Here is a 26,046-nt window from a genome sequence, read left to right as displayed (position 1 = left end):
CAAAACAAAGCGCAGACAGTTATATTTTTTTTTTCCCTGCAAAAATAAATGCTAAATAAAAATGCCAACTAACGCAAAGAAAAGAAAAAACCCTCTGATTCTTGAGCTGCTCATTAACCACTTTCCCCCCCACGCGTACGAATTTTTCCGTCCCTTTTTCCATCCTTTAACCCCCAGGGACGGAGAAATCCGTACTTTGCGCACTCCCGCCGCTGTCCGCGCTCCCGCTCGTAAACACGCCGCCCGCCGCTAGTAAACACGCCGCCGCCCGCTCGCCCGGAGATCAATGAATGGGAAAATCCATTCCCGTTCGTTGATCTAAGCCCCGCAATGATCCGCTGCTCTCCGATGGGCAGCGCGATCATTGTGATCTTACCCAGCCTCCAAGTACTTCCTCCAAGCTTCCGGAAGGACGCTTGGAGGTCGCATTAAAACAAAAAGTTACTGTGGCCATCTTGTGGCCAAATAGTAAAACTACACCCTACACATTTTTCACATACAAATAAATTACTTTTACACAAAAAAATAACTCCTTACCTCCCACACTCCCAATTTTTTTTTTTTTTTGTAATTAATAAAAAAAATGTACAATAAAAAAAAAATACATAAATAGTGACCTTAGGGACTGAACTTTTTAAATATTTATGTCAGGAGGGTACAACGCTGTTACTTTATTATAAACTATGGGCTTGTAATTAGGGATGGACACAAAACTGAAAAAAATGCACCTTTATTTCCAAATAAAATATTGGCGCCAAACATTGTGATAGGGACAATTTTATAACAGTTTTATAACCGGGACAAAAGGGCAAATACATTTCATGGGTTTTAATTACAGTAGCATGCATTAATTAAAAACTATAATGGCCAAAAACTGAAAAATGAATTTTTTCCCAGATTTTTCCTATTTTCCCATTAAAACACATTTAGAATAAAATAATTCTTGGCATAATGTCCCACCTAAAGAAAGCCTAATTAGTGGTGGAAAAAAACAAGATATAGATCATTTAATTGTGATAAGTAATGATAAAGTTATAGACAAATGAATGGAAGGAGCGCTGAAAGGTGAAAATTGCTCTGGTGGTCAGGGGGTAAACCCCCTCAGTGGTGAAGTGGTTAATGTTAAACGTATGCGCAGTGGTACACGATACCCTGTAATTATTGTGCCGCCTGGCTCACAGTGCAAATAAGGGTTTTGCCTATACAAGATATTACCCAGAGAAAGATTGTCCTTTAAAAACAATAAATGTTTCATATACATGTCATAAGTAATGTATATGTGTATCATCAATAGAGACACAGCTGAAATGTCAGAATTGCCAGTTAAAGGGAACCTCAAGTGAGAGTGATATGGAAGCTGCCATGTTTCCTTTTTTTTTATTATTTTCTTTTAAACAATACCAGTTGCATGGCAGTCCTGCTGATCACTGGCATTAGTAGTGTCTGAATCACACGCGTGAAACAAGCATGCAGCTAATCCAGTCACACTTCAGTCAGAAAACTGATCTGTATGCTTGTTCAGGGTCTGTGGCTGAAAGCATTTGAAGCAGAGATCAGCAGAGCAGCCAGGCAATGTGCATTGTTTAACCACTTGCCGACCAAGTGATTTCCCATTGATCTGTGCTGGGTGGGCTCTTCAGCCCCCAGCACAGATCGTGTTGCAGGCAGGGCCTTGCGGGGGGGGGGGGGGCTCCTCAAAGCCCCCCTCCGCAGCGCTATTTCCCCCCCCCCCCCCTCCCTCTCCTTCCCTCCCTCTCCCTGGCTCTGTGGGCGGTACAGGACGGCGATACGTCCTGTACCGCCTCTGATAGACTTCAGCTGCTGCAGCGCCGTACAGAGTAAACACCGGGGATTTCTTCCCCGCATGTTAACATTTCGCCTGCGAGCCGCGATCGGAGGCTCGCAGGCAGTCCACTGAGACACCCTCCGTGAACTGACATGCAACGGCCGCTCAAAACCCGCAGACAGTTTACGCCGATCGGCGTTAGCTAGTCGTCAAGAGGTTAAAAGAAAATAAATGTCATTCTCCACATACCTCTCACCTCAGGTTCCCTTTAAAGGACAGATGCGAGCATAAAAAGAGGGATCTACTTACCTGGGGCTTCCTCTAGCCCCTGGCAGCCTATCTGTCCCTTGCTGCAGCTCCGGTGTCCGACCGATCCCCTTTATAGCAGTTGCTGGCCTCGCCAGGTCGGCATCTACTGCGCCTGCGCCACTCGTAATCACACTCACATGGTCTGCAACGTTCTGCAAAGTCGGCATCTGCAATGGAGGGGATCGATGGACACCGGAGCTGCAGAGAGGGACAGAGAGGTCTGCCAGGGGCTGGAGGAAGCCCCACGTAAGTAGATCTTGTGTTTTTGTTTATTTTGTTTTATGTTTGCACCATCCCTTTTAACTTGTTAGTCTAATATCATACATAGTCCAGTAGTAGCAGTAGGGTATTGTACCGTGTTAGCCATCAGTAAAAGCAAGAAGTTTTAAATCAGGATGATACCATTTATTGGCTAACTACAAATGAATAAGAATAAACAAGCTTTCGGCCTTGCAGCCTTCGTCAGGTTTATATCCTGTTAGTTTGCAAGCTGGTGGTACAGACAGCTTATATACATGCAACATCAAAAGGAAAAACAGATATTTTTTTCAAGCATAAATACATCATTAAGATGCCTTAATACAAACAGACCATCTAAATGGGGTAAGATAAGGATCCTTGTTTACTTTATTACTCACAGACCTGGTATTAGGATTGACCCAGAGGTATCGTAAATTATTAGTTCACAAGTTCAGCTAGGGTGGCTGAGACAGTTCATATATCATCAATCTCATACCAATATAGAAAGTTGTTGTCCTTATTCAGACCCTTCTGCACAGCTTTGAAACAATTTATAAATTTTGTTTCTGCTATTAATCGGTCATTTGACGTTTTGAAGCCGCCCTTCAGGGCAGTGACACGAAGATCATCCATGCTGTGTCCGTTGGACCGAAAGTGTGTAGCAACTGGGAGTCCAGATTTGGTATCATTAATAGTGTGCCTGTGTCCATTCATACGTTTGCGCAGAGTTTGTCCAGTTTCTCCCACGTACATCACATTGGGGCATTTAGCACACATGATCAGATATACCAGATTGGTGGACCCACAAGAAAATTTACCTTGTATTCTGTACTCCTGTTGTGAACCTGGTATCGTTACCCTGTCAGTGGAGTAAATGTGTCTGCAGGTCCCACATATTTTTTTGTCGGCAGGGTGATGTTCCGTTTTGTTGAGGCCTATTCAAAGAGCTCCTGACAATCATCTGTTTTAGATTGTGTGGTTGCCGATATGACAAGAGTGGAGGTTTAGGGAATATCGTTCTCAGTCTGTGATCCTTGTGTAAAATGGGATGAAGTTCCTTAGCAATCCTCCTTAAGATTTCCAGGTGTGGGTTGTAGGTGACAACCAAAGGGACACGTTCCTCTTTCTGGTTTTGCTTATATTTCAGGAGTTCAGTCCTGGGGATGTTGCTGGCTTTCCTGATTTGGGCCTCAGCCATGGGAGGACTGTAACCTTGTTTAATGAAAGTGTTCTTAAGGTGATCCAGGTGCTTGTCTCTGTCCATCCTGTCAGAACAAATCCGGTTGTACCTTATAGCTTGGCTGTAAATTATAGAGTTCTTAATGTGCTTGGGATGAAAACTGTCATCTTAGGTATGTGGGACGGTCTGTAGGTTTGCGATACACAGAGGTTTGTATGTTGTTACCCCTGATGTATATGGTGGTGTCCAGAAAGTTAATCTCTGTGTGAGAGTAGGTAAGTTTCAATTTGATTGTAGGATGGAAGGCATTGAAGTTCCTGTGGAACTGGAGAAGATCATCCTCACTTGCGGACCAGATGATTAAAATATCATCAATGAAGCGGAAGTAGGCCAAGGGTTTTATGCCACATGCATTGAGGTATTCCTCTTCGATTTTGGCCATGAATAGATTTGCATACTGTGGAGCGAATCGCGAACCCATTGCCACGCCCATCTGCTGTAAATAGAGGTCCTGTCCAAAAGTGAAATAATTATGAGTGAGAATGAATTTGATCAGTCCAGTAATAGGCTTTACAGGTATGCCCTGACCCTGAAGATATTTACGGCAGGCCGCAATACCATCATCATGGGGAATGTTCGTGTACAGGGACTCCACGTCCATCGTGGCCAGTATGGTTCCCTCAGGTACTGGGCCGATGGCTGACAGTTTGTTCAGGAGGTGGGTGGTATCCTGTAAGTAGCTGGGTCTTTTACAGACAAGAGGTTTCAAAATGTTTTCCAGCCACCCTGAGATGTTCTCTGTAAGAGTTCCGCTCCCTGAGATTATGGGCCTGCCAGGGTTTCCCTCTTTGTGGATCTTGGGAAGCATGTAAAAGCAGGCTGTTCTAGGCTCTTCAGGGATAAGGGTCCTTACATGTAGTCTGATGTTTGCAGGCAATCTGTTAACCATCCTATTAAGTGCCATCCTGTAGCCTTTTGTGGGGTCCCCCTGTAATTTGGCATAGTGAGCGGTGTTGGATAATTGTCTTTGTGCCTCCAATAATAGTAAATCACTTAGAATAATTTTTGGTGGATTTTTAGCAAGTGTAGTAGTGTGTGATAAATGCTATAAATGAAATCTAAAAACCCATTTGCTGTATACAGTATGTGAATTAAATACAGTAGATTCATGTTATAGTAAACTCTGATATAGCAATGCTCTGGCTATAGTAAACTCCGTCCCCAGTCCTGACCATGGGCCTGTATGAATATGCAATATATGGCCAATTCTGATATAGTGCAACTACTTGGCCAGGTCCCCTAACATTTACTAGAATGGGATTTTACTGAATGCTGTTAAGACTTAAAGGGAACCAGAGATGAACGTTTCACACAAAATAAAAATATCAGTCGATAGCTTGTAAAGAATAAATGCTCTACCTAATAATTTCGCCGCTCTGGTGTGCCTTTTTTAGTGTTTTTTTTTTATCCATCATTGCTCCAGGAAAAATCAAATATGGCCGCCGGCTCATATCCCTACTGCTTCCGGGTTATGAGTTGTTCTGGATGTGCTGTCTAGGCTATATGAGACTAGGCTGCTATCTAGGCTAAATGCAGCCTTTCATCTATGTGCTTTCATTTTGGTATGATGTGCAGCTGCCTGTAGGAAGTGTCTCTCATAGGAATGAAACTGCAGTCATCATCAGTTTCTAGTGCACACAGAGCACACAGGGATCATATTGTAGCCACACTTGTCTGTTTCAGAGATTCTCTCTCAGCAGCAGCAGCCCCTCCTATGTCATCACAGCTGTCAGTATGCAAAGCAGGAAATCTGAGCCAGGAGGGGGCAGGCTTGGGCTTGAAAAGACTCCACAGAAGAGTGACTCAGCTATAATGATTCCAGGTCAAACCTAGACTGAGCCAGTCAGGGATTCTTATCACAGCTGCTAATAGACTAATTAAGCAGATAACAATGAAACTAAAAGCAGGGTAGGGGTTTAGTGTCATGTTCCCACTGATAAATGTAATAAAATACATGAGGGTGCTTCGTCTCTGGTTCTCTTTAAATACACAGCCGCATTACATCCAACAGCCACCGGAGGGCAGCTCTCCCTAACCTGTATTCTCCATAGACCAAGCAGCCGTTTGCCACTTAGATGATTAATTGGAACACTTAACTGACTTCTGTAAATGTCAGCATGTTGCTTCCTTCCATAGACCGCATTGCTGCTCTGACTTGTTAGCATATTCCAGCAGGCTACAAGTGATTTTAAGTCATTGTTAAAGAGGAACTGCAGTTAAATAGCGTAATGAAATAAAGTGCTAAATTTTACAATAATTATTTATAAATGATAAATTAGGCAGTGTTTGCCCATTGTAAAATCTTTCCTCTCCCTGATTTACATTCTGACATTTTATCACATGGTGACATGTTTACTGCTGGCAGGTGATGCCTGTGGAAGGAGATGCTGCTTTTTTTTTTTTTTTTTTTTTTTTTTTTTTTTGGGCAGTTGGAAACGGCTGTTAATTCCCACAATACAACAAGGCTCCCACAGTGTGATGTCAGCACCCTGGTGCCATACAGAGCCCCCTGATGATCCGTTTGAGAAAAGGAAAAGATTCCTCATGGGAAAAGGGGTATCGGCTACAATCCTTGCTTACAGTTCCTCTTTAAAGAGAAACTGTAGTGAAAATAACAATGAATAAAATTGCTTATTAATGAATAAAATTAGCTATTACAGCATTTTACAATATTTTATTATTTAGTCAGTGTTTGCCCCTTGTAAAATCTTTCCTCTCCATGATTCACATTCTGAAATGTATCACTGGTGGTGACATCTTTTTGTTCTGCCCGGTGATCTGTACAGAATGTTCGTTACTGATAGTTCTATGCACAGAGTGAGATATTGCTTGCTCGGCAGCTGGAATGAGACGGTATTTCCCACAATGCAATGAGGTTCACAGACAGCAAACTGTCAGGGCCATGGTCACAGCATCACACAGTGGGAGGAGTTCCACCACAATATCAGCCATACAGACATTTCCATGATCTATTTGAGAAAAGGTAAAGATTTCTTGTGGCAAAGGGTATATCAGTTACTGATTGGAATGAAGGTCAATCCTGGGTTAAAGTTCCTCCTTTATGCAGCAATTTTATAAACCATAGTCAGAGAGAACAATGCAATAAACAGGACTTGTCTGCCCACCAAAGTGCTTTAAAAAACTAAATTGGTTCTAGCACATCTGGATGTGACGATTTTGTAGGCCCATTAATGGTAAAATCTCCTTAACGATCACCCATAAGATTGATCAGATCAGGTACCATCACTCTTTTCGATTGTTTCGATCTGAATAAAAGAATGTTTCTTGGATTGTATGGCCTGGTGCACACCAAAACCCGCTAGCAGATCCGCAAAAATGCTAGCAGATTTTGAAACGCTTTTTGTTGTTTTTCTCTAGCGTTTCAGCTAGCATTTTGCGGTTTTGGGAAGCGTTTTTGGTGTAGTAGATTTCATATATTGTTACAGTAAAGCTGTTACTGAACAGCTTCTGTAACAAACGCCTGCAAAACCGCTCTGAACTGCCGTTTTTCAGAGCGGTTTGCATTTTTCCTATACTTAACATTGAGGCAGAAACGCATCCACAATCCAAAAAATGCCTCACCCCGGGAGTATGCGTTTCAGCAAAACGCCCCCCGCTCTGGTGTGACCCACCCCATTGAGACACATTAACCAAGCGTATCCGCGGCCGCAAGCGGCTGTAAAAACGCCAAAAAAACCAGCCCTAAGTCGGAGGATTCCTGTGTGTATGCGCCCATGTCATTGGGAGTGCACTCGCAGGCACAGTTTGCTCCTGGTGACGCGGGCGCATGCACAGAAGACACCAACCTGTAGTGTGTCAGCGATCCTTTCATACTGCCCACGGGACCCAGGAGATAACCGGAGCTCTGGCGGGGGACACAAATGATTTCTAGAAGCTGGGAGATGCCCCAGGTTAGCAAACCTACATTTATTTTGTCACCTTGAAAATACTTTAAGTAGTTGGTCCAATTTAGTTCTTTGATGTTCTTTATGGGACCAGAACGTTAAATTTGTGTGTAAGTACAGTTATAGAAACCCTTCATCATAACAGATCATCCCAGCCAGGCGAGAAGGATTTTGTCTTTTTAATGAAATGAATGAGGTCTACAGTGGCAGTTTCCATAATCTCTCTATAAAGGTGGCCACACACGATGCAATAAAATGATCTGATTTGATAAATTTGATAAAAAAGATCAGATCTCCCGAAAAAAATCGAAAGCTCTTTTTTTTTTTTTCTTCTTTCGACTGGAAAATCCAATCGGATTTCCTGTTTTTTTTTTTTTCGATTATCGATCCGGAATGCTGGAAATTTTTCTTCGATTTTTCTAAAGATTGTATGGATTATGAATATACAAACCCTAGCAATTTTCTCAGTTTCCAATCATTTTTATCATAATTGGGGGAAAATTGATCATATGTGTGTGGTACATTGGTCCGATTTTTGAAATGTGACAATCAGTCAGAAAAATTGATTGCAATACTTGAATTGAACAGATATTTAAAAAATTGTATGGTGTGTGGCCACCTTAAAGAGACTCTGTAACATCAAAAACCTCCCCTGGGGGGTACTCACCTCGGGTGGGGGAAGCCTCCGCATCCTAATGAGGCTTCCCACGCCGTCCTCTGTCCCACGAGGGTCTTGCTGCAGCCCTCCGAACAGCCGGCGACAGACCCGACTGTAGATTCAATATTTACCTTTGCTGGCTCCAGCGGGGGCGCTGTGGCTGCTTTCTGCTCGGAAATAGACAGAAATACCCGATCTCCGTCGGGTCCGCTCTACTGCGCAGGCGCCGGAAACTTGCACCTGCGCAGTAGAGCAGACCCGCCGGCGATCGGGTATTTCCACCTACTTCGGAGCCGACAGCCGTCAGAGCGCCTGCGCAAGAGCCGGGAAGGTAAATAGTGACGTCACCGCTGCACGGAGCGCTGCAGCGAGACCCCTGAGGGACGGAGGACGGCGTGGGAAGCCTCATTAGGATCCGGAGGCTTCCCCCACCCGAGGTGAGTACCCCCCAGGGGACGTTTTGACGTTACAGTTCCTCTTAGCTTTGTGAGAGAACTGCATGTGCTAAACAAAAATTCCCCACATTTGTTACATCAGTCATTGTAACTTATCTGTAAATACATTCCCCCCCCCCCCCCCCCCCTCGCTTGTAATTTTGTTTCTGAAATGTTATTGAAACTTTGATGTTCAACAAGATGCAAGTAATTAATGCAGAATTATGTATGTTTATGCAGCACCAAAACAGACCAGTTAAACCACACCTCAGCTTTATGTGATTGGTCAGTTTTCAAGCTGTATAAAACTGCATTTAAAAATTGCATCTCATTGGTCAATCCTACCTGCAGCTTGGATTCTGCTACTGAAAACTTTTAGTTTCAATTAACTTTTTAAAACCTTTTTTTCACACCTTTTTGGGGTATTAGAAGAACCCATATCAGAATCTTTTTAAGTTTGCACTTAGAAGGAATTTGTCTTGGCAACTTAATCTCAGAATTGAATTACTCAAATTTTGAAAGCAAATTAGTGTAAATTATAAATATTACCATTGGAATTGATTTCTTTTAAACTCGGCGATCCCGACATAGGACCATTATGGCCTTACAATTCCTCATTTCCACTTTCTTTTGATCCTACCAGCTTGAAAAATGGAGGAGAAACTGAGAGCCCAATATGGTGCAGTATGTTAATATGGAGAGATCTGTTGTGAATAAATGAGATAATTATACTCACAAAGGTGGGTCGCCACAAAGGCAGGCGAGGAGAATTGTAACCTGACCCCGCTCAGGGTTAAAAAGTCGCTCTCTGTAGATAGGAGAAAATGGGGATACACCCCTCCACCAAGGGTGGACTAGATACTATTGAAATATGATAACAGAGGCACCAAGCAGAATAAAATTAGTGTATTGTTAAAAAGGGGGAAGTGGGTGGACTCGCCTCCCTTCTGAAAAAAAGGCCGGACAATGTACAGGTTACTTACAGTCTAAAGTAACATTTATTAGTAACTCCAAAAGTGCAACGCGTTTCACGGGTAACAGTCCTGCTTCTTCAGGAAAACGATTTTTGGAGGGTGCAAAATCAGGTCATGAACCAGGTAGAGCATCTCTGTCCTGTCTGTCATGTTTAGTTAGCGAGGAAACGCTCTTCAGGTTTGATACATGCCTCAGTAGAGCGAAGGTTCTGGATACCAGGGCTGCAGATTTGGAGCAATTTTTGAGTACCTAGAGATGGAGTCATTTAAAAAATTACCGGGGTGGCGGAGTCTCGATGCGCTGCTGTACTTACACATGGAGGAGTATTTCAGCTTCGAGGGCCTATAAAGCACCCTTTCGTGCTGTAGTAGTGTAGTCACATGACCACATCTTGTGGCAGTTCTCCATCTTCGGTTCAGGTTGCAAAGAATAGGGACTCTAGGTAGGGGACAAGATCAATAACTGATTCAGGGATACAATACAATACAATAACATTTCTATAGCGCTTTTCTCCCATAGGACTCAAAGCGCTTAGGCTCTCTCAGATTCAGTAATTAGTAGGATGAAGTATTCACACAACAAAAGTTATATTTCTGCAAATGCCAAACTGAACAGGTGGGTTTTCAGTCTGGATTTAAACACGTCCAGGGATGGAGCTGTCCTGATCTGTTGAGGTAAGGAGTTCCAAAACGTAGGGGCAGCATGACAGAAGGCTCTGGGACCAAATGTTTCCAAGTGGACTCTGGGTATGACTAGATTATTAGAACCTGTTGATCTGAGAATGCGGGGATTGCTACGTAGCTGCAACATATCTTTCATGTATCCAGGGCCTAGATTATTCAGGGATTTAAATGTCAGTAGGCCGATCTTGAATAGGACCCTCCATTCTATAGGTAGCCAGTGAAGGGAGTGCAGGACTGGCGTTATGTGGCAGTGACGGGGTTGGTTGGTTAGCAGTCTGGCAGCAGTATTCTGTATCAGCTGTAGACGGTACAAGGCCTTTTTTGGAAGACCAGTGTAGAGAGCATTGCAGTAGTCCAGTCGGGATGTGATGAAGGCGTGGACTAAGGTTGGCAGATCTTCTGGGGGGATGAGGTGCTTGATTTTTGCAATGTTCTTCAGGTGAAAATAGGATGATTTCCCCACAGCAGAGATTTGAGTTCTGAAGTTTAAATCCCAATCAATGAGAACTCCCAGGCTACGCACATGATCAGAGCTGCGTAGATCCGTGCCTCCTATTCCCAGTGGTGAAGACTGCAAGTTAAGTTGTTTTGTTATCATGCTCTGCCCTCCAATCAGAAGGACTTCAGTTTTGTCTGCATTTAGTTTCAGCCAGTTGTCATTCATCCATTTCTGTAGTTCACGTAAGCAGGCGTTTATAGTTAGAGTTGGGTCTGTCACGCCAGGCTTGAAGGAAAGATATAGTTGGGTGTCGTCTGCATAGCAGTGGTATGACAGGCCATGTTTTTGGATTAGTTTTCCCAGCGGTAACATGTAAATCGTGAAAAGCAGGGGAGAGACCTCACTCCTTTAGGTTGCTCCATCTGTCTGTTTTCCTGGTCTTCCTGTGGGTCTTTGAGAGCCTACTGTATATGTCAGTTCTGATGTCAGCAAAGTCCTGTTCTGTGTGCAGAAGGCCTTTACCTCATCCAACCCCTCCTTAGAGCCATGGATGAGCTCCCCCAATGCCGATATCTCTGACCCGATCTCTTTCACTGCCGCTGTAATGGTAGTTTTCACCAGCTTCTTGATGTTTTGAAAAAGCAGTTTGCGTTCCGTTAGTTGCCGTGTCTTTGACTTCAGAAGCTTTGCTTGGTGTCTCTGAGCCATCCTCGGAGGCCTGGTCACCATCTTGGCTCCCAGTTGCCTTGGATTTGTGGGCGAAAAGCTCCAGTATCCCTGGGTCGACCTCCATCACCGCTCGCTTAGGACCTATCCTGGATGTCTGCTGCGGCTCAGGGTGCAAGTAGCGAGCTCTCCTGAGGAGGTAGGGGCAAGGAAAGAGGCTAATCTCACAGCTGTTAGGAATCTCTGACCTCTCCTTCGGTGACGCTAGCCTCATGCTTTTCCTGAATCTCCAATCATGCAACGGAGGTGGAGAGAGATGAAACCCTCACTGTGCTCCTCGTCCGGAATGAAATCAAGTATCAGTGGGGCTTCCCCATTAAACTTGTTATAATGTATGTTGGGTGGCAGCTTATTGCCTACTGCCCGCATATGATACGAGACACCCTTGAAGAAGCGGTGGGCTTTACTGCATCTTCGTCCCCATCACAGCACCGTCTCCTTCCTCGGTGCGACACAGGACTAAGGTGGGCCCCAGAAAATCTCCTTTGCCCAGGAGATATCCTGATTCCGGTGAGGGCCCTAGAGACCTGGCACCGGTGTGGCTACCATACTCATTGGATTTGACTGTGTCTCGAACCACCAGCTCTCTAGCTGCCAGATGGTTGGTAACTGCCTCGCTCTTCCCCCTTTTTGCCCCATGTTTTGTAAACCGTGTTGTTTGATCACTTTTGAGCCACAATTTTGAGGTTAGTTTGGCTTTGACCTCTACAAGCTGCTTCTGCCCAGGTATTACATTGTGATTTAAAATATCACTTTTATCCTTAGATATGTAATGCTGCTAATGTGTTTTCTCTGTTCTTGTTCATTTTTTTTTTCTTTTTTATACATGTAGCCAGTGTTCTCCCCAGACTCTTTTAGCCGGGTTCTCCACCCGGCTAATTTTGGTAAGCACCCGGGTGTCAACTGCTCTCCTCCTCCTCCTCCTTCTCCTATGCTGTAAGCAGAGTTGTGTCTGTCTTGCATTTCCCTCTAACACCCCACTTGGCTACTTTTTCATGCCACCGGCTGGAAAAAAAATTCTGCGTAGAACACTGCATGTAGCGTATACTTTTCAAATGAAGTATCATGACTGCCTTCTAGATGTTTCTTTTTTGCACAGTGTTAAAAGATAATATAATTAATTAGCTCATGTTCTTGTAAACTGTGTAAAAATGTAAAATATATTTGATAAGAAACCATAACATTTTCACTTTAACTTCAAACTTTGCTTCCATCCATGGTTAACCCAGCACAGCACTATTCTCTAACTAGCGAGATTATTACTGCTTGTAAACCGCAGGCTTCACCACTTCTTTATCTTCCTAAATAGACATATCGTAAAGTGTTCTTATCAAGGCAAAAGGTGCAAATTGCTTCAGAGAGGTGCCCTTTGCTTGAACTTCTAACTAACAACCCCCCCCCCCCCCTTCCGATTTCCACCCTTGTATGGCACGTTCTAGAGGCTGCGTTGTAGTTTGTGCTCTGCATCAAGCCTCGTGTTTATGTTACCTATACGTGCTGCGCAAATGGACCTTTCCTTGTTCTCTCAGTTTATTGCTCCAGTATTGGTATATGTAGTGCAATAACACATGTGACATGTTTATGGATGGTGGATAAACTAGGTGGTGAAGAAGGAAAACATAACAGTAAAATCTATTATACAACAAAGCTATTGGGAGAGCTCTGGAAGTTTATGTGGCATTAAAGTGAAAGTCCAGTTCCGAAAAATGCATTTCTGAGAACCTCTACTTGGCCAGAATTCTATGTTTAAAGTGACACTGAAGCGAAAAAAAAAGTGTGATAAATTTTGTATGTGTGGAACAGATAATTAATAGAACATTAGTAGCAGAGAAGTCTCATATTTTTATTTTTAGTTACATAGGTTTCAAAAAACAAAAAAAAACAGGAAAAAAAACATTCTGTCATATTTGAAATTACTAACACTCTGTATTTTAACCTTCTGGGGACTGGCTGCCTAACCCCCCTTAAGAACCACAGCATTTTACCTGCAGCGGGGAGGGGTGTCTCGTTTGGGGGGGTCAGGCAGCCGGACCCCCAGTACAGATAGCTAACCATTATGTCCCCAGTATAGCCAGGTGTCCACTGTATTGCCAGCAGCCTTTACTCACTCTACCTGGATCTTGCAATGAGCAGCTCTAGCCCCCTCAGCTGTGTGCGGTGGCGTAGTAAATTGCAGTCTGGCACCATAACTGCCTTCCATTACCCCCACACCAACACTGCATTGCTCCGCTTGCATCATCACTGTAGCCAGTCATTTCCATTGCCTGATATGCTTGATAACACCCACTGCTTGATTAGCCGTACAAAGGAGAAGACAACAACCTAGCCCTGTTGTCTGTCCCTGGATATTAGGAAATGAAATGTATGGACACAAATAAGGCCACCCAGTCTAGTAGAGAAGCTCAAAGGTGGCTAGCATATTTCAGTTGCTTTTAGTGTCCTAGAAATATCTAATAATTCAGGACTGTCCATGGCCCGCTTCTCTAAGAGATGCATCTTCTCCATGGTGCCAAAACGTTATATTTTTCTCTAATGCTAAGAAACAAAAAAAAATGATAGGCATTCAACAGTAGCGAGTGCGCTCACCATCTCTGAATAATTCCATGTTCTGTCTTGTAGGGCAGAAACCCCATTAATATTTTGCTATTGATCCAGTATTTTAGTACTTGTTCTAATCTATCAATATGGACAAACCGTTACCACATTCTTTTGACCACCAAACGTGAGAAAGTTGTGATTTTCCTCTGTTTGGCATTTAGGTTACTGAGTTGCCCTTGGCTGGCATGTATTAAAGCCTGTTGTCAGACGCTGTAAAATACTTTGCGGTTTAAAGATCTCACCTCTGCCAGGTCACTGAGTAATGCCAGTCTGTGCTCTTTCCTCAGACACTTGTAAAGATACTATGTGAGCAATAAAAATAAGTGAATGTGGGAAATCTTGGTCACATAACAGATGATGGGCTCGTGAGTCAAAAATGAGGATTTCTCAGAGAGATTTTGAAGACTGAGAACTATATTGAAAGTATAGATGAAACCTATAGGCCACTTCAATCCTCAAAGGTCGAGGTCCTCACACATTTTTGTCACAGCTCAAATTTATTGATGGACTGAATCAGATAAGGTGTGGTTCATCGAGAAGAATACATTTCTCAGTCCATCCTAAACACTGGCATGGCTATGGTTCTTGAGGACTGGTTGGACATCCCTTTATCGGTGGGTGTGTCCTCTTGCTACATGCCAGGTACCGTGAAACTTTCTCATGGTACTCAGGACTAGTGCACATTGACCAGTATTCACTTCCTATCACTGATTTTGTTTTGTTTTTTTGTTTGTTTTGTTTTGTTTTTTATCATAAATCGGAAGTGGAATTTGCTGCCAACAAGGTGACGGGGAGATGCCGATAATTCAGAGTTGATGCTGGATTATGCCAATTTTGTGTGCAAATTTTTGTAGCTTGAAAGTGGACCCATTGTACCCCACAAAGGTAGTATTCAATTGGCCTGCGCATCTGCCTGCAAGTACTAAGTCTGCGGTCGCATTCACTTGGGCGGATCACTCTTAATAATTTCAGTGCCACCATCGGCTGCTGTATAAATTACGGCTATGGCGGTAATATGGGCGTTTGATAATTAACGGTTATTGCAGGCGCCGGAGATCTGCTGTACTATACCGTAACTCTAACTTTTAAATTTAGTGGGTTTGGGCATGGGATAGGGTTAGGTGTGGGTCGGCTAAGTTTAGGTATAGGTAAAGGGGGTTAGGGTAAGGTATATCTAGGGAGGTTAGGGATAGGCATAGGTAGGAGGGCTTGGCGTAGGTAGGGAGGGCAAAGCTGATGAGGTGGGGTGGGTAAAGCGTACATAGGGGATTGCTCATGTGACAGTTGGGTTAGGGTTAAGTCATAGTTGAATCGGTAGGTGTACCGATATTCTACTTATGGTAAAAATAGGTAGTAGAATATCGGTCCATTTTTATTTATGTTCGACGAGTGGTAAAAGTTGGTAGTAGAATAGCGGTAAATTTACCAATATTTTACTAACTGCAAAATCAGCGCCTGTTTTAACTCACAACCTTTTTTTTTTTTTTCTTTAAATGTACACCCAGTCCTAAGGTTTTGAAGTCATCATTGCTATCTAAGCAGGTGACCAGGATGTGGTTATGCACATTGAGTAGCCAGTAATCATTACCTGGTGCCATGGTGGTGAAGCTGCAAGCAACTGAACCGCTCTGCACCTGTACCTCTGCCCGCTGGCCAGGTGCCCAGTTGGAGGAGTAATGTTCATCTCACTAAGACAATACAATTATGTGGACTTCCATGTGCTGTACAGAAATATGGAAAAAAACAACCGTTCATAAGTCATTCAAACGGCGTCCTACAGCATTACATCTTATGCTTATATGCGTTTTATAACTTGATGAGTGAACTATTGACAATTATGTGTGTGGTGCACATTTTTAGGTGCTTATTCACCCAGTGTATAAAAGCTGTGCCATGGAGGCGCACCTATGTTATGGCCATAGCATATTTTATTTTCCTTTTTTAAAGTGACAACGCTTTCATCATTTTATCCTGGAAGGACGGGAGTCTTAAAGGGAACCTGAACTGAGTAAAATTATTTAAAATAAACACGATGTACCTGCAAATGAATATTACATACTTACCTTTCTGTCAGTTCCTCTCAGAAGCTCACCATTTTCTTCTAGCAACGATGCCTTCCGGTTCTGACAAGATTTTGTCAGAACTGAAATCTATCAGATGCTGTCAGTTATATATCAGTTGCTATCATGGGCAAGGTTATGTACTTGTTTCTCTATGGCTCAAGTGGGTGATATTACAGTGTAACAGCGTGCTGACCCAGAAGCGGTTATGAGGTAATGGCCATGTTAAAATAGAGGACGGAGGTTTCCATTGATCACAGTGGACATGGGAGAGGAGGAAAAGATTGAGGTGTAGACTACACGGGAGGTAAGTATGATGTGTGTATGTTTATTTTGACTTTTTTTTTTAAAGCGGATCCTAGATGAAAAACTAACTACAACAAGTAACTTGTCTATATATCTTATGTAAAGTTTTAGATAATTTACACAGCAAATCTAGCTGCAAACAGCTTCAACAGTGTATGATTATTTCTTGTGATTGTGATACAATGAGAGCAGCCATATTCTCTTGTCATCACACAGGCAAGCTGCTTTGCATCTCCTCCCCTCAGCCTATGAAAACTCCAATCCTCTTTCCTTCCCTCTCCTCCCCCCTTGCCTCTGAAATCTCTGTCTGGTAATGCCTCCTCCTCCTCAGACTGAGCTCCCATGAGCACTTGCTACATAGGACTCAGAATGCCTGGGCGCTGGAGGAGCTGTGGGCGAGGCTTGTTAAGTTCATAGGGAATTAGGGTATTAAAACCAAACAAAACAAAAAAATAAACTATATGTAAAGGGGCACAATTATGCAATGAGTAGAGGTTTATCTCGGATCCACTTTAATTTTCAGTTCAGGATTTCTTTTGTTTTATTTAGAGGGATGTTTTGTAGGATTTGTTTTGGAATATCTTAATTTGTGCCTTATACAAGTTTCTCACTCTCTCTAATTTCACTTGTAACAAGGCCACTCTTTGACTTTCTCTTAGATGCTCACAGTCTGGACTCCTTGCGGTACTCCATCATTGGTGCAGATCTGAGACAGCTAAAAGATATGGAGGAGAAGCTGAAGAAATTTGGCATGGACCCACAGTAAGGTGTCTATTTAAGTGGTGCATCTAAAAATATTGTGTTCAGTAAGCATTTGCGGTCCAAGTGTTATATGTGAGATGTGCTGGAGAGAAGCCATCATTGGTTACTCTTGTTTTACTTGGACTTTAGCAGAGATCTCTGTCCTCTTAGCATTTTCTCCCATCTTTTTACCATTACCATTAATGCAGCAGAGGGCAGTGAGGCTTCTTCATGTTGCATTGTAGTGGCTGAAAGAGCACAAATGTAGACAGACAGCCTTTTCCATAACCTGGAAGGATGGGGTGTCTTGGCACCCTAAAGAAAAAACACAAAACAGAAGTCCAGATAGCATAGTATGTTAGTATAAGGATGGAGGTTGGCAGTAATCATAAAAAAGGGCTACTCACAAAGGTGGATTTTGGCAGGAGCAACCAATCAATTGAAGCAGGTGGAGACAATAAACCTGACTCTACTCGGGGTGTCCACAACAGACTGGAACCGGTTGCTGTCCTTGGAAAAAATGACTGGTGTCCACCAAGTGAAACCAGAAGCCCCCCCCCCCAAATCTCTAAGGGGTGAGGGATAAATATACACAATAGAGTCAAAGAGGCACCCAGGTTTAGATAAAACTAGGTTAAAACCAATAAAAACGTAAAGGGTGAGGTATCTCAATGATAAGTCACATTAAAAAAACAAGGTTTATGTATCACAGGCAACACGTTTCATGGGTCAGAGCCCGCTTCCTCAGGCCAACACAAGTGCCAGTTAGCTGGGTAGCATTAAGCGCCTTGGAGGTGGAGTCCCGTGCTGCCTTACATTGGTGACCTCATCACATGACCACCCCACCAGTACTGATGGCAGGGAATGATCTGTGGATGGGAGAGTTAGTTGTCAGATTACTAGTACAGTACTATGAGGTCTTGCTTGGGCTGCGTAGAACCCAGTTGATGCTGCTTAGGTAGGGTTACTGTATACGCTATACAACTCTTATGCCAGATGGGGAAACAGTAATCCTTAACAAGGTCACTTTGAGTTTAAAATTACATAAAAGGGACACCTTGACTAATACAGTGTACTTCCATTACCTATTTTATACCATTTTTAAAATACAGGGCTATGACCCCCCAGTATAAGTTGTTACACAGTACTTACACTAACCAAGCTGCTGATGTCTTCTTAAATAGTGTGCTTTTCAGTTTTCCCGACTGCTTCAACAGGGTTAAGTTGACTCTCTAAACTCATTGGCCTATCTCCATGGAAATGCTAATAACATTGTGGAGTATGGGTGTAGGAGGCTGTTTCAGGCTCATTTGAATAAATTATAATTTAAAGAATTAAGCCTGTATTTACAATAATAATCAAATTGCTAATCAAATAAAGCACTTTATTAGTAAAAGCCTAATTTTAAATATTGTAAGCACACTTAAGTATAAGTACATTAATGCTTTAAAGGGATACTGTAGGGGGGTTGGGGGAAAATGAGTTGAACTTACCCGGGGCTTCTAATGGTCCCCCGCAGACATCCTGTGCCCATGCAGGCACTCAGCGATGCTCCGGCCCCGCCTCCGGGTCACTTCCGGAATTTCAGACTTTAAAGTCTGAAAAGTCTGAAAATCACTGCGCCTGCGTTGTCGTGTCCTCGCTCCCACTGATGTCACCAGGAGCGTACTGCGCAGGCACAGACCATACTGGGCTTGTGCTATAGAATCCTGGTGACATCAGGGGAAGCGAGGACACAGCAATGCAGGCGCAGTGGTTTTCAGACTTTAAAGTATGAAATTCCAGAAGTGAACCGGAGGCGGGGCCGGAGCATCGGTGAGTGACTGCACGGGCACAGGATGTCTGCGGGGGACCATTAGAAGCCTCAGGTAAGTTCAACTGATTTTCCTCCGACCCCCTACAGTATCCCTTTAAAGGAATAAGTAAGTCAGAAAAAAAAATATTTTAACTTGCCTAGGGCTGCTTGCTTGTAGTACCCTGGAATCGTCCTGTGCCCACAACGTCCTCCTGATTCCCTCCAACCAACAGCGGTGACCCCCGTAAAGCTGGCTCGTCTCTCTGGCCACTGCGCATGCTCGTCCCCGAGCCCGCGCGCACCTTGAATGTGTTTACGCAGCTGGGAGATCCCGGTCCTAAGGTGCAATCAGGATGGACGTAGTGGGCACAGGACGACTACAGTTTTTCTGACTTAAATATTCCTTTAAAGGCAAAGAGTAGCCAGGCTAAATATTGATTTGATGTTGTATTTGTCCCTCATGTTATGTGATTTATTTGAACCTTAAAACAATCTACACTTGACAGTATTTCTTAACAAGTGCCTACATTTTTGTACAGTGTTCTAGGTTCCTCCTATTGTTGGTATAGTGATGGCTCCGAGGCATGCCTGTTGCTGTTTACATTCTGTTTGTATCGTCCTTGTGCGAACTCACACAGTGCTTTCTGCTTTGTTCCCAGGTTACCAACCCTCCTGGTGGCAGAATGCGTGTTAGTTTACATGAATCCCGATCAGTCCGCCAACCTGCTGAGGTGGGCAGCCAACACCTTCTCCACAGCCATGTTTATAAACTATGAACAGGTAAGGAACTGTGACCAGCTGTAGTCATTTGCTAATAGATGAGAATACAGTAATTGTCTACTTATCTCACCAACACAGAAAAGGCTGCCTGCTATGGAATGACTTGTGTAAGTGCTAAGAGGCTTCTTTATGAAGTAGTATTTAAAATGGTGAATTGCCATTTCTAATCAATTTCCAGCATCATATTTGTAAAGATATGATGAGGCAAATTGCTTGTGCTACACTGCATCTCTTCACAACAACTGCCAGTTATTCAATCTGTGGAGCCAAAAGGCTTACTATCGGCAACAATGGCAGGCACTCCCTCACAGGAGGCAGAACCTTTGTCAACCACCGGCCACTTATAGCCACGCCCTCCATGCCTGCCCATCTTACCATATATGTGCATTGGAGAAGATGTTTTTTTTAGGTTATGGTCTTACCTACCCAACCTGCCTATATGTAAGCCTCTGCTCCAGTACAGTGGCTGATGTAAGGTCTGCTGGGTAGGCATTGGGCATGGCTAGGCTTGCAAATACAATTGTACTTCCTATACTAGGTAGCAGACCGCATGAAGGACTATGATGGCTTTCTGCATATTGTTTTTGATGGAGCAGAGCGTTCTGTACATGCAGATGGGCACCCAGTATAACAAGGTAGAACTCTTTACTGAAGAAAACTTGCAGAGATGCAATCCTACACAACCATCAGATAATGCAGCTTATTTGGAACAGAGAAATACAGGAAATAACACCATAGAGATCCTCATCAAATTTTTCAGACCGTGACATCTTGTCATTGTTTTGTTATACTGCAGTTTAGGTAATAATCCTGTTGATACTTCTAACAGTTTTTTTTCAATGTACTGCAGAAAGGGTAGTAAGGCTTCATTAATCTAGTTGTACACTGTCAAGTTTGAATCAAGTCAATTTTAATGTTACCCTACATTGAAAGGCATGTGGAGGCTTCCATATTATTATCTGTAAATCAATGCCATTTGACTTGCTGTCCTGCTGATCCTGTATCCCTAACGGCCTATTTCCACTCAGGTGCCATATCCATTTCTGATTTGGCATCTGTGCTGCTGCGAAGCCACAGCCGAATCGCCTGGCACGATTGTAGGGATTCAGATGCATGCTGAGGTAAACTGCAGAATGGCGTCCAAATCGCACGGGTATGCGATTCAGACGCCAAACCTATTGAGGGGAAATAAGGCGTTTCTCCATCCGAAGCGGATGCAGGGATATGCATATCCTGCACTAATGGAAACAGGCCCTAATTCTTGATGTTATGGTCCAGAACAAGATCTGGTGCTCTGACTTAATTCTGACCACACTGTCCACAGGCTGGTGTCGGGGGTGGGGCACCACTGGAGTCAAAAGGTCAGCAGCACAAACCTGTAAGGATAGGAACACACCAGGCAGAAACGCTAGCGTTCACACGCACACAATGCAAGTCAATGGAACACAAGAAAAAACGCATATGTTCGCATTCTGCAATGTGCGTTTTATGCTGAACTTGCTGCATATTTTTCCAAAACGCATCTAAGACGCACATAATGTAGGTCATTGGTGACACAGAGATATAGTGGGTTTTTTCATGCGTTATTTCCTTAAAACAAGTTGGATGATGTATTTCCGCTTCCTGTTGGTTTCTTAGTGATCTGCATAAAACACATACAAAACGCACTTGCAATTTCTATGTGCCAAACGCAAATGCATTAAAATGCAAGCAAAGCACAAGAAAAATGCACATCAAACGCACAAACGCATATGCAGCAAAACGTACCTTTTCATGCAATGCCTAGGGTGTTCCCAGCCTAACTGGGAAATTGTCTTTGTTTAAGAGGAAATAAATCTAGCAGCCTCCATATCACTCTTGCTACCAAATCATCTAGCTTTTTCACAGTGGTTGTCTTATCTCCTGCTTGACCTCAGTGCTGATGAACAAGCCCTTTGAGGGCTGCTGTCAGCTTTGCGACTGCTCCATCTGCCGCTGCACTGCAGATACAGTGTATTGAATAGACAAGGTCATTAGGCAGTAGATCAGATCGCATGGTTAGTGGTTTTTGAAGCAGAACTAAATACATAACTTCCTCTCTGCTGTAAAAGATTAGCCACAGCATGATGACCTTTAGGAAAAAAAATCTTTATAACAGTTTTATGGAAATCCTAAGAAGAGAAACCCTAACGCATACCCAAGGCAGATTTGGATTTCAAAATGGGACACAGAGGCGTGTTTCCTTCTTTACGACATGCCTCTGTGTGCTCTCGGCACCGCTTTTTGCTGCCCCCCAATCTATCGATGTCAGCTTGTTGGCAGGGGAAGGGGAGGCATTTCTGCAAAACGCCCTTTCTCACTGCCTCTCCCCATGACCTTGGAATCGCGGACATTTTTTATTTTAAAATCAAACCTAAAGAAAAAAGGCTGCAGGAACAGTGGGGAGCGGTAGTGAGGGTCTTTTTCTGATCCGGGTAACCCCCAGATCAGGTAGTATTGGATTGGGGGGGGGGGTTAAAGATCTTTTACCAGCTTGGTTTGCTTTCAGTTTTTTTAACTTGCTTTCACTACGCTGGAAGCACTGAAAGGGTTATGCTGGGAATACACGTTAAGTTTTTACTTTAGATAGATGGGTTCGATAGATAAATTCCAACCTGTTGGATCTGGTCGATTCTACTTTCGTTTCGATTCTCCTCATTCAAGTGAATGTAATTGATAAGAAAAGATAAGGAATCGAGCAGTGAATCGAGAGTAGAATCGAACGAAAGCGAAAACGACGGCAAAAACGAACGCAAAAACGCATCGTGTATTCCCAGCATTAAACCTTAGTGTTTACTGTGGGGCAGAGAGCTAATTGGTAACTTTGACGTAACAAACACAGAGAAGTTAATTTATTCAGAACCTATCTGTGGAATAAAAACTTTTCATTGTGTGCTGTGCATGAGTTTGGGTCCGCTTTGTGTTATTTCACTCTGTTATAATAAAGTAAAATCAGGCCTTTGAAAAAAGGTATTATATATGCTTGGGTTAGGCATATTTCTTGCTTCAAAGCACTGTCATTTTTTTTTTTTTGAGTGCACGTATATGCTTGTAAACTGGGATAAAGGTAAAGCTCTCTGTAGCTATAATCTTAAGAAACCCTTTCACCTACTAGTAAACTTTACATCTCTCATCATGTATTTCTAAAAATGATTCATTCTATAGTTTTTAGTATGTTTCCCACTGCGGTCTCTTATCCTGCAGCAATGCAATTTGTGTAATCATAGACTTTAATAGAATACAGAATACCCAAGCAGCTTGGGGTGACCCAAAACTACAAATAGGGAATTAAGAGACTGAAAAGCCCTCCTACTAAAAAGCGACAGAGTGGAGGTTGCCTTCTTAAAACAAAAGGTATTTGCGGTAATTCAGCTTTGAATGAGCAACTGTGGGTCTCCCACAATGCATCACTACTGAATATGCAAATGGTCTCTTTATGCCCTTGAAGCCAGGCTTGCATCCAGAACCGCTGGTGTAAAGCAAGCCTGTAGATCAGGCTTTCTCAACCAGGCTTTCTCAACCAGGGCTCCCTGGAACCCCAGGGTTCCTATTCATTTCCCCCCATTGTGGGGGACGTATAATAGAGCACATTAAAATAGGGGATACTGTAACAAAAAAACACTAAATTGGGGGTCAAAATACTAATGAGCTTATCAGTAAAAAGCACTAGAAAAGGAGGACAGTATAATGAGCGGCAGCTGTAATAGGGGGTAGTAAAATAAAGGCACACCTACATTTAAAGTCCATGCCTCCTGCAAAATAAATGCACGGGTTCCTTGAGATCTAAAAAATATTTGTAGGGTTCCTCCAGGTTAAAAAGGTTGAGAAAGGCTGCTGATTATACATTTTACAGAGCCACATCAACCCAACATGCAGACAGCATGTATCGGACTGTTTGACCTCATCAGTGAATGGCACGGATTAATATGGCTCTATGGGATAGGGCTTGGACCAGTACAACACAGTAACCAAGCAGCTTGGGGTGACCCAAAACTACTAGGAAAGTATATGGGACTAAAAAGGACAGAGGCCTCAGTCATTCAATTACCAACGCTGAATTATCGCAAATACCTTCTGTTTTAAGAAGGCAAACTACACTTAATATAATGAGAAACTTATGAAAGTCCTATGTATCAGCTTTTTGTCCACATGCCAGCCTGGCTGGATACGACTCAGCTGGCAGGAACAGAAGATGCTTTATGAGCCATAAGAAACTTATTGGGAACAGACGGTGTTTTTATGGAGATTTTATTTATTTTTTAAGAGGAAGTGAGCACATAACTGCAGTCTGTCAACCTCTGCTCTCATTTTTACCAGGTGAACATGGCTGACCGCTTTGGGCAGATCATGGTGGAGAACCTGCAGAGAAGGCACTGTAATCTGGCTGGAGTAGAGGCCTGTCAGTCACTCCAATCACAGGTAAGGAGACATTCCAACAGGTTATTCCATCAAAACTGGATGTTCAAACTGTCATAGTAGCCTACTGGTAACCTGGCCTTTTAAAGTGAACCTAAGGCTAGAGGAATATGGAGGCTGCCGTATTTATTCCCTTTTTCACAATACCAGTTGTCAGGCAATTCTGTCGATCATCTGGCATCAGTGGTGTACACGCCCGTTTCTTGGGCCGTGCGGGGCGTGCCGCCGCCCGGGACGCTATAATGGAGGGGGGAGCCGGAGCCGCGGGAGGGCAGCCCGACCTCTCCCTCTCTCCTCTCCCGGACCACCCTCCGTGCTCCCCCCTCCAGACTGCAGAGTAATGCGCAGGGAGCGCTGTATACAACATACCTCCTTGCGTTCCAAGCGCTGCTCTCTCGCCGCCGGTCTCTTCCTCTCTGCCTATACGATGATACACACGCTGCTTTCTGTTAGTCGGAAGCAGCGTGTGTATCATCGTATAGGCAGAGAGGAAGAGACCGGCAGCGAGAGAGCAGCGCTTGGAACGCAGGGAGGTATGTTGTATACAGCGCTCCCTGCGCATTACTCTGCAGTCTGGAGGGGGGAGCACGGAGGGCGGCCCGGGAGAGGAGCGAGAGGGAGAGGTCGGGCTGCCCTCCCCGCGGCTCCGGCTCCCCCCTCCATTATAGGGGGGCAGCTACCTATCTAACCTATACTGAGGGGCACCTACCTAATCTTACCTACACTGGGGGGCACCTACCTAATCTAACCTACACTGGGGGGCAGCTACCTATCTAACCTACACTGGGGGGCAGCTACCTACTCTAACCTACACTGGGGGGCAGCTACCTATCTAACCTACACTGGGGGGCAGCTACCTATCTAACCTACACTGGGGGGCAGCTGCCTATCTAACCTACACTGGGGGGCAGCTGCCTATCTAACCTACACTGGGGGGCACCTACCTATCTAACCTACACTGGGGGGCACCTACCTATCTAACCTACACTGGGGGGCACCTACCTATCTAACCTACACTGGGGGGCACCTACCTATCTAACCTACACTGGGGGGCAGCTACCTGTCTAACCTACACTGGGGGGCAGCTACCTGTCTAACCTTCACTGGGGGGCAGCTACCTAATCTAACCTACGCTGGGAGGCAACTACCTATCTAACCTATACTGGGGGACACCTACCTAATATAACCTACACTGGGGGGCAGCTACCTATCTAACCTATACTGGGGGGCAGCTACCTATCTAACCTATACTGGGGGGCAGCTACCTAATCTAACCTACGCTGGGGGGCAGCTACCTAATCTAACCTACGCTGGGGGGCAGCTACCTATCTAACCTACACTGGGGGGCACCTACCTAATCTAACCTACACTGGGGGGCAGCTACCAACTAACCTACACTGGGGGGCAGCTACCAACTAACCTACACTGGGGGGCAGCTACCAACTAACCTACACTGGGGGGCAGCTACCAACTAACCTACACTGGGGGGCAGCTACCTATCTAACCTACACTGGGGGGCAGCTACCTAATCTAACCTATGCTGGGGGGGCAGCTACCTATCTAACCTAAGCTGGGGGGCAGCTACCTATCTAACCTAAGCTGGGGGGCAGCTACCTATCTAACCTACACTGGGGGGCACCTACCTAATCTAACCTACACTGGGGGCAGCTACCAACTAACCTACACTGGGGGGCAGCTACCTATCTAACCTACACTGGGGGGCAGCTGCCTATCTAACCTAAACTGGGGGGGCAGCTACCTAATCTAACCTACACTGGGGGGCACCTACCTAATCTAACCTACACTGGGGGGCAGCTACCAACTAACCTACACTGGGGGGCAGCTGCCTATCTAACCTATACTGGGGGGCAGCTACCTATCTAACCTACACTGGGGGGCACCTACCTATCTAACCTACACTGGGGGGCACCTACCTA

General features: G+C 44.1%; 1 protein-coding gene across 1 annotated transcript in view; it reads left to right on the top strand.

The window, feature by feature from the left end:
* Positions 1-26,046, top strand: part of LCMT1 (leucine carboxyl methyltransferase 1) — an 83,876-nt gene that overhangs the window by 38,119 nt on the left and 19,711 nt on the right. Inside the window, exons 6-8 of the mRNA XM_068246732.1 lie at positions 17,019-17,121; positions 19,555-19,675; positions 24,011-24,112. Coding sequence (XP_068102833.1) covers positions 17,019-17,121; positions 19,555-19,675; positions 24,011-24,112 — 326 coding nt within the window. The remainder of the gene's footprint in view (positions 1-17,018; positions 17,122-19,554; positions 19,676-24,010; positions 24,113-26,046) is intronic.

This window comes from Hyperolius riggenbachi, chromosome 7 (assembly GCF_040937935.1).
Source record: "Hyperolius riggenbachi isolate aHypRig1 chromosome 7, aHypRig1.pri, whole genome shotgun sequence".
NCBI classification, from domain to species: Eukaryota; Metazoa; Chordata; class Amphibia; order Anura; family Hyperoliidae; genus Hyperolius; species Hyperolius riggenbachi.
The sequence above is the reverse complement of the archived record's forward strand: the minus strand, read 5'-3'. Positions and strand labels throughout refer to the sequence as shown.